Source organism: Xyrauchen texanus, chromosome 43, assembly GCF_025860055.1.
Source record: "Xyrauchen texanus isolate HMW12.3.18 chromosome 43, RBS_HiC_50CHRs, whole genome shotgun sequence".
Taxonomy (NCBI): domain Eukaryota; kingdom Metazoa; phylum Chordata; class Actinopteri; order Cypriniformes; family Catostomidae; genus Xyrauchen; species Xyrauchen texanus.
This window is the reverse complement of record NC_068318.1, coordinates 6,382,543-6,396,865: the sequence shown is the minus strand read 5'-3', so window position 1 is coordinate 6,396,865 and position 14,323 is coordinate 6,382,543. Positions and strand designations below refer to the sequence as shown.

At 37.4% G+C, this 14,323-nt stretch overlaps 1 protein-coding gene across 1 annotated transcript in view; it reads left to right on the top strand.

Moving 5' to 3' along the window:
- The window catches only part of LOC127636063 (ciliary neurotrophic factor receptor subunit alpha-like), a 335,920-nt gene that overhangs the window by 245,107 nt on the left and 76,490 nt on the right, over nt 1-14,323 (top strand). The window contains exons 4-5 of the mRNA XM_052116438.1: nt 7,849-7,966; nt 10,545-10,711. Of these exons, the coding sequence (XP_051972398.1) occupies nt 7,849-7,966; nt 10,545-10,711 (285 nt within the window). The remainder of the gene's footprint in view (nt 1-7,848; nt 7,967-10,544; nt 10,712-14,323) is intronic.

The following is a 14,323-nucleotide window of genomic DNA, read 5'->3' as shown; positions in this document are numbered from 1 at the left end:
CGCTTGCGTTTCATGTGAGCTGGCGGCTTGACGTTTGTCAATTCACCCCTGAAACCACATCTTTTATTACTTTGGCTTTTTAATGGTCTCTGATTAGGACACAGACAGACAGCAATGCAGGGGGCCAAAAGAGCTGCCATACCCTCTCTACACATATTTTTGCTCAGATTTTACTCTTTGCACATATATTTTTGAAGTCTGCTATAAAAATAAATAAAACAAAATAGGCAAACTGCAAAAAGAATTTTCCTCATCTGTGTTTTTGTTTTGTTTGCTATAAGAATTATTGAAGCATCTTCATAACAAGATACATTTGTGTAAGATAATAAGTCTTGGTTTTTGGGAATGTATTTAAATGTATTTAGTTAATAAAATTAGTAAAGTTTTAATAAGTTGTACAATTTTGCTTCTCAAGTGATATATATACAGTATATATATATATATATATATATATATATATATATATATATTAGGGCTGTCAATCGATTACATTTTTAATCGAATTAATTACATGGTGTCCCGATTAATTAATCGCGATTAATCGCATATACAAATATTTGCTGAGAAAGCCCCTCATATAACAATAATCCAATATATAAAGATTATACATATATATATATATATAATAAAATATATTCAGATATTTAAAATTCATTACATTCTTCGTTGATAAGACAATATAAAAAGCGGCTTTAGAATACAATGTATTGTTTACTACCATATTAGTAAACAAGTTGATCATAAGTCAATCATGGGCATACAGTTCACAAATATTAATTTCACAAGTGAATTTGTCAATCAGTTCGAGATTTATTATGAGGGCTTGTTTAAGGACCTGTCAATCTACACCTGCGTCAGACATGCTTGTGTAGCGTCTCGGGTGCGTCGCATCATAAACATCAAATTTTTTGTTCACTGTTTCAAGTTAAACATAGTTTAATACTCAATATTCAAACACATCTTGAGATCCCTTAGTTCACAATTGCGCTCCTTCAAGTGTTTTGAACGCAAGAATGTAACATATGTTTGTGTTGTTCTTCCTACTGAAGTGTTTTCTTCACTGTATAAACTGTGTGTTGCTCACACTACAGCTGAAATTTCACTTACTGCCCTCTAGAGTAAACAGGTGGTACTACAAGCTTGCATTTCTCAGGAATTTTCCTTATTATGGTTTGCGTTATTTTTTGTCAAATTAATCGCACTGAATTAACACGTTAAATCGACAGCCCTAATATATATATATATATATATATATATATATATATATATATATATATATATATATATAAATGTTTTAATTATAAATCAATACCAAATGTTTTTAGGATGAAAGGTTCAGCAATGCCATCAGAGTCTGTGTTGACAAACAACATTTATTTTCATCACATCTTCCTAATTTAATTGTATTATTTTTATTTATTTATTTTTATTATTTATTTTTGTGCAAAATAGAGTTCAAAATCTATTTGAATTACGGTTGGAAATTAAGGGCTATTCAGGGCAAAATGCCCTAGAAATGTAAAACTTTAAAAATTAGCCCTCTTCTGTTTTAATTTTTTTAATCTTCTATAACAGGATTCTGTTTTATGCATATTAATTTGGTAGCCTGACCATTGTTGCCAACTTAGCGACTTTGTCGCTATTTTTAGCGACTTTTCAGACCCTTTTAGCGACATTTTTTCAAAAAAGCGACTAGCGACAAATCTAGCGACTTTTTGGACAAACCTTAGCAACTTTCCAAATTCCAAATATCGCCAGTACTGCAAGCGTGAGGTCTTACTTCCCGCTGCGTCTGCTCTGTTCAGTGAGCGGCTGAGAGGAGCAGCACATTCCATTGACTGCACGCCAGCGGACATAGACATGAATGAGCTGCGCATGTGCACGCTTGTGTTAGCAGGAACCAATCAGTGATCACATAGCAGCTGCCTTCTCCTTTGCTTTAATTCAAAACATTTAATTTGACCGCTTTTTCTTGGCATGCGCTTATATTCACTACTAATCAGAGTTTTAGTTCATTCGGTTCGGTTTCTGAACTCTCCGACTTCAGATCGCATATTTACAGACTCTATACATTTTACTTATCCAAACACAACAATAAACCTTCTTCAAACTCATAAACATGTAACGTTAGCTAAGTTCCGTTCCGTTGTCTAACAGAAAATATGTAATTGAGAACCGTTTTACTGGACATTCGGCTATAGACTTATATAAAAACAGTATGAGCACGGTTTAGGGGAGATAACCGTTATTATAAACTGAAGTAGGCTACAGTACCAACAAATTAGGCAGAATGCAAATACGACGCGATGACGTCATCTGGCGACATTTAGCTACTTTTCGAGCAGGCTTTAGCTACTTTCCATTGAAAATAGTTGGCAACACTGAGCCTGACAGTGGTTTTAGTGAGGGCATGGCCTAACATGATCAGGTGGAATAACCATGACAAAGTTTGTGATAGAGTTTAACTGAAGCGACTGGGGTTGCAGACCTGGTAAAAATTGCAAATGATGCTGTCAGCACCCTGAGAGACAGGTAGGATTCAAATGTAAAGTTAGGTTAAAGAATAAGCAGCCAAGGTCAATGGCAAATGTTTTCTTTTGTTTGAATTAAATTGCATCAATATAAAAAAACAGGACTCCAGAAGGCGGCGATTGTAGTTTTTCCACCAGTAAAAGTACTCCGCCTGACAGCTAAATTGCCCCTCTTCATTGACTTCTGCAATTATCAGCTTTTATTACAAACGGTACTTAACTTTTACTTTTTGTACCAGGAGTTTGGAGGTTATCATTTAGCAGCCCTGCATATGAAATTACAGCACTCTGAATGTTTATAGCTGCAAAACCTGAAGTCTTGATGACCTGTAATCAGAGTGGATGAGAGCAAGACGTTTTTCATTTTTCACTGCTTTTAGCACATTTTTTCATTCAAATGAGAGCAAAGAAGATGCCTGTGTAATACAAAAATACAATAGTACCCTGCACACTCAAATCAATCAATCAATCCAGAAAAATCATCAATGCACTGGATATAACATTACTTGTATACACATTTAAAAAAAATATGCTTATTTAAAGACTAGTAAGACTTTTGTTATTGCAACATGATTAAATGCATTGATACGAAAACATCTCATTATCATTAATGAAGAATAACAATGTGAAGAAAATATGTGGAAAAAATAGGATATATTATTTAAATATTACATTATATATAATAATATTATTAATATGTTAAGAAATATAATATAAATACATGTATATTTAAATATTATAATTTATAATTATTTTACATTAAAAAATAACATTATTTAAATTTTATATAGTACAATTTAAATGTTGTATTGGATTTATTCTGATTTTGATGAAAATTTATTTTTATTTTATCCAATATAATAATATCCATCCATCCATCCATCATCAACCGCTTATCCTGTGTACAGGGTCGCGGGGGGCTGGAGCCTATCCCAGCTAACATTGGGCGAAAGGCGGGGGACACCCTGGACAGGTCGCCAGTCCATCGCAGGGCCACACATAGACAGACATACACTCACACTCATATAATAATATATCATTTTTATTTTTTTTTACAGTAATGAGAATAATTTTTTGTGGTCACGGGTTGGGGAGAGATTATTGTTTAACACTTTTTATTTATTTTAATGGAATATATATATATATACATATATATATATATATATATATATATATATATATATATATATATTGATATATTGATTTGGGGGTTAAATATGACCTGGACATTTCTTTGTGAGATTCATTTTCAAACATCTTGCCCATTAGTTTTCTACAACACTTGTACAATCAAAATGGCTTAAGTGACACATTTGTTTTGTTTTTTCACATCTCCAGCTAACCCTTGGCATTGGTACTGTAGTTTAGATTAAATCACTTGTCGGGACGAACACTGAGATATGTCTTTAAGACATATCTTGTGTTGTGTAAGTATGTGTACATTTGATATGTAAATTGTGTTGTGCAAGTATGTTGTTTACTGTAATTGGTATATGTCTCGTCACTGTCATGACTGCTATGTTGCTCGGAACTGCACACAAGAATTTCACCTACTGTTGCACTTGTGTACATGGTAGTGTGACAATAAAGTGATTTGATTTGATTTGATTAAGACATAAGGCTTTAAGAGCATTTTGGCCTTCAAAAAGGCAAAAAAGAAAGACAAAATAGAGGGGTTGCTAGGCTGAAAATTCTCCCAGAAAAGCAAACTTCTTTTTTTTGTGGCTTTCGTCTCTTTTGAGAATGTTTTTGAAATGTTCTTCTGAGTGGATGGCCGTGCACTCTCTTTTGGAAAGGGTGGGGAAGTTAAAGAAGTGGGTTCCGGTGTTTTTAGCAGCCGGGGACAAGGGTCTGTGAGCTGTCAGTGTGGCAATTTGGCCTGAGGGTGAGGAAGACCTCCTGCGGTCCAAACTCTATGGAGGAATGCACCTCATGAGGAGAAGCTGCCTAGAAGCTCATGGGAGGAATGTCAGGTCAAACGCATCATGCTCCTGAACCCCTCCTCTTCTCCAACAATTGTTCTACTATCTTTACTCTCAATTGTTTTCTATCTATGTGTTCCCTCACAATGTAATTTCTTTCTCTCGTTCTTGATAAATGGGACAAAACATGCCAGTTCTACCTGCCTAATTGGGAACAGCAACATTATCTTTGGAATGCATCAGAGATGATCACTACATTGTTCACAAATGCTTTATTTTATACAAATAATGGTACAGAGTTTAATCTTAAAAAATTTACTCTTTTACAAGAATTCACAGCTATATCTCTACTTCTTGTCTACACCATCAGATATTAATGTATATATGTTATGCTTGATTTGTCAGTAATTATGCTAAATATTTTAAATTACAGTTGATTATGTTTGCATCTGATGGTGATATTTTTTAGGCAAGTTAAAACACAATTTGTGAGAATTAGTAGGTTGCGTCAAAGATGTGCATACATTGGAACATGTTTTTTGTCAGCTATTTTGGTCCAGTACTTGAGAATCAGTCCTTTATTTGCCATCATACAATTTAGATTTTAGTCCAGCAATACAAGAATGCCATCACATTAATCTATTGTGTGGCCTGTGGTCACCCTGTTTTTGATCAGTATTCATGCTGTTTTCTCAACGAAAGGGCAAAACTCAATTGGCATTTGATTCTCAAGTGGTGACTAATGAATTGAATAATCTGTTTCACACAAATAACAGCAGAGTTATTTTAAAGGCAAAATAAAAGTACAAAATTTTTATCCTGTAACAATATCTTTTTACTGTGTATACAATTGTAACACAGTTAATGATGGGCAAGGAAGGAGGCGAGAACCGGCTTGTCAACATAAATCATAATTTAATGCAAACACACACACACACACACACACACACACACACGCATGTTGTGTTTCCATGTTTTATGGGGACTTTCCATAGACATAATGGTTTTTATACTGTACAAACTTTATATTCTATCCCCTAAACCTAACCCTACCCCTAAACCTAACCCTCACAGAAAACATTCTGCATTTTTACATTTTCAAAAAACATAATTTAGTATGATTTATGTTTTCCTCATGGGGACCGACAAAATGTCCCCACAAGGTCAAAAATTTCGGGTTTTACTATCCTTATGGGGACATTTGGTCCCCACAAAGTGATAAATACACGCTCACACACACACACACACACACACACACACACACACACACACACACACACACACACACACACACACACACACACACACGTAATTCTCTCTCTCTCGAACCATCGTCACCGGCCGCCTTTATCCCTCGCGCGCCTCATCAGGCCGATTGGGGACCGGGCGCGCGATATTCCGACCCGCCCCTCTCCGCTCCACAACAATACAATATCGAATACCAAAGGCAATGCATATATATATATATATATATATATATATATATATATATATATATATATATATATATATATATATATATATAATGTATGCGTCTTGATTTCCTGTAAAAATATCTAAACATTCTTTAAACAAGATTGTGGTAGCAGGGGCGTGGTCAGGCAGCCGTCCGGAGAGGGAAGGCAGTAAGGATGCCTGCACCTGAGCTAAATTATTTCTAACACCTGTCTCTAATTCCAGTGAGAATGGGGAGAGTGGCATAGAGAGAGCCAGACTAGAGTACAACGTCTGTGTTGGAGAAGTTAAAGTGTTTGTGAAGCTGAAGTGTTTTGTGAAGCTGAAGTGTTTGTTAAGCTTAAGTGTTTTGTTAAGCTAAGGTTTTGAACTGATGGTGGAAAATAAAGAGCCTTACCTGTCTCACTGTTTCAATACCCTTACAAAGATAAAATTAAATGTTATTAATTTTATTAATTTTATTTCAGAAGGCAAAATTGCAAAATGTATAATGCACCTGTCTTCATAATTCTTATTATGAAATGTGTAATTTGTCTTCCTCTATTTGCATTGACAATATTTTATATTCCTTGAATTTTATGTTTTACGCTTGAAACAAAATGTGGTGACAAAATTGCCATTGCGGTTACTTGGGTTTCATTTCATTTATTTATTTATAAAGCACAAATAAACACAACAGAAGTTGACCACTGTGCTGTACAAATGAAAAAGTATAAAACAAACCACACACAATACAGTAATAACAGACAATAAAACACTAGGTTAGGGTTTAGAGAAACCAAAGTTATGAATGAAATGCAAGAGTAAAATTATAAGACTGTAGCTTAGATTTAAATTCATGTACAGACGTTGCAGACTTCACAGATAAAGGAAGACTGTTCCATATCCTAGGACCGGCCACTGAAAACGCACGATCACCTCGCAACTTCAATCTTGATCTTTGATATGACAGTATAATGCTGTCTGAGGATCGCAAGCATGTTGTTGACTTTTTCACATTTACAAGATCTGACAGATAGGATGGTGCTAGGTTGTTGCTAGGTGTCTGCTTACTTGCCCAAATCAAAAAAGCCCATATGGTATTCTGGTCTCTAGAAAAGGCTCAGTGTAATTTTGTTTGACTTTTTCACCCGTTTTATCTTACGCTAGCAAAGAAAAAGTAAGTCGGATTACTGTGAAAAGTAATAACCCACTGGTTTGTTCAAATTTCTGTAATATGTTCATAGTAATAGTGAAGCTTGCATTGGAAAAATCACTTTCCTATGTTCTTCAATTTGTGTCTTTTACATTAGGCCTTGAACATTGCAAGTTCCCACCAGTGCGAAAGGCACAATACAAGGAGCCACAGTCAAGTTAAAGTATCCTAACCATTCCTTCCCTGCCAGAAATCTCAAAGCCAGCTTCATCGCAATCATGTAAGGCGAGAGTGATGTGTAAGCTGACAGCTTAGTGCAGTGTTTAGCGCAATCAAAGCTAAAAGGTGAGCTTTAGAAGCTTTTTTTTCTTCTTAAGGGCGCTAGTTTGTCATGCCCCTGGGAGCCGATGTAGATGAAGGAGAGGAAGGTGCTCGGCAGCCAACGGGGCTTAAACCGCCCTCCATTTCACACCCAGGAACACATGGGAAGATCACCGCAGCATCACCGTGGCAACCAGTCCAAGTCATCAAAATTCAGTTCTGGCAGTGGTCGGCACGGTCCAATGGCGCTGTAAGAAAGGGCCCTAATCTGGAAGGAGGGCAGGGGCGGTTATTACATTTCCTCTCTTTTCCTTTAGCACTTAAAGCTTGGACTGGGGTGGTTCAAAGGGTTATGCAGCCAAAGAAGCAGAGGATATCGTAAAAGCCTCCTGGGACGGGTATTTTGGGCAGTTGATGGATTTTTGAAGGTGTTGTAGCATTGCTGCAAAGTACTTAAATTTCCATCCTTCTGCTTTCTCTGCAGTTCCTCCAAAAGAACCCCAGGTTACGTGTCGATCAAACACCTATCCCAAAGGCTTTTACTGCAGTTGGCACCTTCAGCATCCCACAGACATCCCAACAGACTTCGAAGTTGACGTCCAGTAAGATATTTTCTTGTCACACTTTGAGTGTCATCCACAAAAATGACCGAACTCAACACTTTAACTGTAACACTGTGCGGAATTAAATATCCTTTTCCCATGACCTTTAAACTCTTTGGATATCAGCTCTGTGCTCGCAAATCACAAATCATATGTTGGGCCTTCATGAAGCATATTTTCATAAAGTAATCATTCACTGGCATGTAATTAAGGTAGCTTTGTTTTCTTTATGTTAGAAATTCTACAAAAACCTTGATTCCACGGAATTTGTGATTCCTCGAATTGTCTATGTAATATAACCACAATTATTGTTTTGCTGGGTCATTATACATACAAAGAGGGCATTGTATTGGTCATTTTTACAGGTATTTTAGGGTTTTAAGGTTTGTTGACATTACATCTTCATGACAACAAAAACTTTACACAGAAAAGATTAGTAAGTTATGTTATCACACTAAAATCGTGTTTACATGCATGTTGTTTATGTCTTGTTGCTATAATTTTGAAAAAGTGAGTACTTTAAGGTTAAAAAGTTGGCCCCCATTCACTTCCATTGTAAGTGCCTCACCGTAACCCAGATTTGTGCTTTTTTTAAATAAAAAGAGGGACGAGTTAAAATATTTGTTTGTGGTTATATTCCACAAATGCTGCCGATTGAGCTTAACTTGTATTGAACCCAGAACATTCCATTTAAGAGATGTTCTCTAGGGTGGCTAGAAATCCCATATTTTAGCACTTTTTCTAGTGTCCCGACTTATTGTCCTATATTTGCCCTCCCCTAAAATTTCTCTATCGCCTATGTGGCTTTCTCAGTTATGTGAGTATCATAATCAAATGTAGCCAAGGTTACGGCTTGTAAAACCTATAAATTCACACCGTGTTATTTTAAGTACATGATTGGATTAAACTATCCAATCACAATCCCCTATCAATAGATGTCTAGTTAGTGAACTGATTGAAGAGTCAGTTTGAAAGAGCACACAGATGAAATTGCGGCTGGAAAAATGTCAAGGAAGCATGCATGTACATTTAATGAGGATCCCCTAAAAGAATTTACATTTCTAAAAAGGAGTCACAGACAGAGCCTTGTAAAGTGAGGTGTGAGATTTGTTGAGCTCACTTTTCCATCGTCCATGGAGGCTGCACCGACATTGTGCCGGATATTCATACAAAAAAGCATGTAAGTGCCTCACTGTGGTTGCATTACATTTGAGTTGTTTGCAGCATCTCCAGCCATAACTGTCACATGCACTTAAATGTAGTTTGAAACTTTAAAAATGGGCCTTGAGACCCGTGCTACTGCTTTGTTCATTTATCTTTGAACAGCTGTCGGTTTGCTGACTGAGACTTTCAAAACATGAAAGTAGGACTTCAAGATTAAATTGTTCCCTTAGTAATAACATTCTTAATTAAGAAATGTACGTACAGTCAAGAGGCATGATTAATACATTTTTTTAATGCCTTATTTTTTATATAATTAATCTTATTGAAATAAGGCATTAAATCAAAAGCCTTAACAAAAGTATATAGCTGCCTTTATATTGTAGGAAGGGATTCATTGTCAATTTAAGACAGTGCTTGAGAAGCCTATGAGGTTCTCAAGTCTGTTAAACAGAGTACTGTGATCTACAGTGTCGAAGTTTTTAAGTCAACCCCAAAAATCTGAGGCAATATCACACCATGTGGCTCTTAATTAATTTCTAATGGCAAATGAGCTACATTTGAATTGCTACAAAATTGCTCCTGCCCTGGAACTGAAAGTTTGACTAAAAATACATTGCAAAATTTACTTTAAAGATGCTGTAAGTGGCTTTTATTTAGGAATTTCACACATAAAGTCCCTACTGTCTGACACATGTCATTAAAAAAAGTTGTCCTGAGAAAATACACATGTTTCTGTGAAAGCACTGGACATGCCAATCAGAAATGTTTTCCACCTATGTGTCATTTTGCAGGTTCAGGTTTGCTATCTTCTGGTTGGGTGACATCTCTTCAGAGGGCAGGGTTTTCTTATGAGGGTGTGTGGTTGAAAGATTAGATTAGAATCTTGCAAAAGTTGGAAAATGACTTAAATCATAGAGATTTTACCTTTAATCAGATAACATTTACCTTTTTTTAACTCTTATTATGAACAAGAGGAATTTATCAGTTGTTAAGTCTTGAAAATTGTGCATATTTAAGGTATTCTATGTCTTTAAAGATCTACGCTAGACCTTAATTACATGACAGTGAATGATTACTTTATGAAATTTTGCTTCATCAAGGCCCAATATATGAGTTTTTATATGCGAGCACAGAGCTGATATCAAAGAGTTTAAAGGTCATGGGAAAAGGATATTTAATTCCACACAGTGTTACATTTAAAGGGTTAGTTCCCATCAACAATTCAAATTATGTCATAATTTTCTCACCTTCATGTCTTTTCAAGCCTGTATGACTTTCTTTTTTACCGTAGGACACAAAGTATGATGACAGAATTAATATTTTTGGGTGAACTTCATGTAACAATGTTATGGTACAAAACTGCTTCAGAAGTTGCTAGATCTTTTTCTCTTCTGTTCTATTCTGTTGTTTTCAGACACAACCAAAAGCCCTTGGAGGTGAAGAGAGATGAGGTTCATAAGAACAGATGTCACATGAAGTTTCCAGAATTGTTCTCCAGCTTTCCGTACCGAGTCAACATCACAGCGATAAACTCGCTAGGTCGAGCGTCCACTGCCATCAGCTTTGAGGAGTCCTCTATAGGTATGGTTTATGATACTACTTTGTTTTAGCCCGACAGCTGGAAGTGTCAATGACACATTGGTCAGCAATTAATTAAATGTGAAAGTGTTTTCATTTTAGACACAGGAAATGTTTTGTGTTGTTAAGTGTTTCCCAAATGTTTTGTCAGCCGAACCCGTTTAACCTAAATGAATTGCTTGAAGTAATGTTTACCTTTCGAAACATAATTAATTTTACATCATTGCACTTTATATTTCTTATTATTGTTACATTTTAATTAACCTTTACTGACATGTATTGTTCTTCTCTAATAACATCATCAACAACAAAAAAGTCAAGTGGTCTATTTGTAATGCGGTGCAACCATCAAGAAAAAGTTCATTAAAATAGTTTCCTTGCACCTTGAATACATGAGAGTGTGCACATCTTCATAATTAATTTCAAAACAGTTTTCAAACATATGTGCCCTATCTGTCACTTTGTGTCGATGTATTGACACTAGGGGACGCCCTTGGGAGCCCCAAACACCTCTGATCTTTGAGAAAAGGCCAATGGGAATTGGCGAGTGGAATTTGCATGCCACTCACCCAGAGTATAAAAGGAGCTGGCTCGCAACCACTTGTTCAGATTTTTTCTTTGGAGCCAAGCTGTGCTGGCCAGGAACACACTGAATAAGGAAATCAGAGTGGCTAAAACAAGTTACTCTGAGAAGCTGAAAAATAAGTTTTCAGCTAACGACCCTGCATCAGTGTGGAGTGGCCTAAAACAACTTACCAATTACAGGAAAGTGGGGAAGCTTGCATGTTTAGAGAATGTGTGTGATGTCTAGAATTCTAGAGACATGGCTCATTGTGTGATTTATTTTTTTTTTTTCTTGCTCTCTCGCTCTCTCTCTCTCTCCTCCCTCTTATTCCTCGAGCTGGAGCAAATACTGTGAGAAGAATAATGTCTCAGCTTCATGAAAGTTCAGTTGTTGGCTGTAAAAGGAACATAAGAGTATTCATGTACTCCCGGCATAGAGCCCTGAAGATGCAGTGGATAGTTTAGTTTTTTAAGGAGGTGTGCCCCGAATCATACAAAAATGTGTGCATGCGAATCATCTTGCACAAGACTGCTTTGTGAATGTGTGTTGATATGAATCGGGATCTTCAGGAATGTGATTCTCGAGCAAGGATCAGTTCCGGCTGTTCATGTCCCACCTTTACGACCTGAAGATGCAGTATCACACTTTATATTGTGAATATTTGCACATCTCCTTCCAAATGTGCTCGATAGCCGATTCGACGGCTGATGTGCCGAGTTACCATTGTCTCTGACATATTCCGGAGACCAGATACACGCACGCCTAAACATGTATGGCTGAATTCCGGCTTTTACACTGTCGATCATATTGGTTCTGATTAGTTGTTGCTGTAGTGGTCTGACCAGGATGAGTGAATGATTTGTGAAGACGTGCCAACGAATTTCTGCTCTTTGATGATGCCTGAATGATAATAAAATGGAAGTATGCCATGAGATGGGAATTACTCGCTGAATGACCTGATCATAGCGAAATGCCTTATGCTGGTGGTAGATAATCTGATGAATAGGGGAAGCGGTGCAGAGCCTACCGCTAGGTGTCAGAGCGTGCTGCATCAGTGGTGCTAGCGATAAGAACATGGAAGTACGTCTGGAGTAAGAAATTGCTGCGTTTTATGGATCGCGTAAATGCGCCCTTGGAGGCGCTCTGGGAACCTCATTGAATGTTGTACCGAACTAAGTAAATTCTTTCGCAAGGCTTGGTGAAGGCTATATTAACCTGTTGATACGTATTTGTTTGCACTCGGGAGTGACGATCACTCTGCTTACGTTTAATATATTTGCATTCTGATATCTGCATGGATGGATATGCGATTAATGTTAACGGATTATACGTCTTTTCGAAGGTCTAAGTGTTCGACGTTGATATCCGATCTCTGTTGCATGATAGCAGTCCTCCAGAAACAGCAATTCGTTTATTTGTGCCGGAAGTGCGGATGACAACATGCAATATCAAAAACGGGACTTCATACCTTATTATGAAGTCGCGATCGCCAGATGAATCCAGTTCAGCCTACTTGGGTCAATTGTCCGTGACAGAGTTAATTCTATAACGTTCAGTAGCACTTGATCTCTTCCAGATCTCACCTGGAAGAATTACACTTCATCATCGTTCTTCGACAGACTAAGCAATCTGAGCAGCATTCCTGTTGTAAAACTGTATATTATCTTATATATGAAGTCTTCTAAACAGAATGAGCCCATCTCAAAGTCCAAAATTATTATTATTATTATTATTGTTGTTTTTGAGATTGTAGTTTTTTGCTTTAAAATAACAACATGTATTAATTCTGAAACTTGAGAAGTGAAGCCCAAAGTGTCTTCTTTCGAAAGATACTACAACGGTGTCCATACTCCAGGGGAGCCAGTAGATACAGCCATTTAAGTTGGGCATGTAATTTGCATGGTTTGTGCTCAGGAAGGGGGGTGCACATCAACAGGTGAAACTGTGATGTCATGCTCCCTCGGAAGGCTCATATCATGGGCTCGGTCTTCCTAGTGAGTAGGGCATAGGGATAATGAATTGGATTGGAACGCACCCGTTACGTGATTTGGGCGAAGGCGGCAGCAAAATGGGGGAATCTTACTGAATGAAGTAATGAGAGCCCGTATGATAAGCGTTGACTGTAGATGATGATATGCCTGAATAATTATCTTAATTCCCCGATGGGGAACGCACGGGCATGCAGACTGTGAATGACAAGTGAATGAACCTTGACCGAGTTGCCCTCATGAGATTACTCGATTGCCTGCCATACTATGAGAGTGAATGCACTGTTGACATGAAATACTGGCATTTGATATTGATGCGAATGCGTTATGATGAACAGGCAGCGTTGCAACTTTGTGATGAACAGGTAGCATGGCAACGGAAGGTCTAGACCCATGATTAGATCTGAATGCATTTGATGGATATGAAAATGACTTAGCTTATTTCTGATGGAAGCCGGCTGCTGCCTGAGCCGCTGATTTTGCAGGATTCGCGGGGTGCGCGCTCCTTCCGCGACGGGTCGTGCAATGCGATTTAGAGAGATCTCCTGAGTGAATGAGATATGGGTGAAGATCCGGGTTTGATGTTGGCAGAAGTTGAGATGAAGTGACGACGTCGTTGGAAAGGGAAGGCGGGCTTCTGGAGATGTGCTCTGCACTGGTTGTGGAGAGTTTGAAATGCGTCTAGTTGCAGTGTTAGCACACCGAAACAGCAATGTGATAGATTGTGAGCGGACTTATAAAGCATTGGCTTACGTGCGATTGGCTAGGAGTTACCCAGCTAATGATGTGATGATGTACACCTGCTGGTCTTCCCGCAAGAACTACGATCCACTTCCATTTACGAAAGTAGCCAGGACGTTTCAGGGTGAGATATCTTTTTACAAATACAATACATTTTTAAGTCAAGAATACCTTGAGAAAACCTCTATATATACACTCACCTAAAGGATTATTAGGAACACCTGTTCAATTTCTCATTAATGCAATTATCTAATCAACCAATCACATGGCAGTTGCTTCAATGCATTTAGGGGCGTGGTCCTGGTCAAGACAATCTCCTGA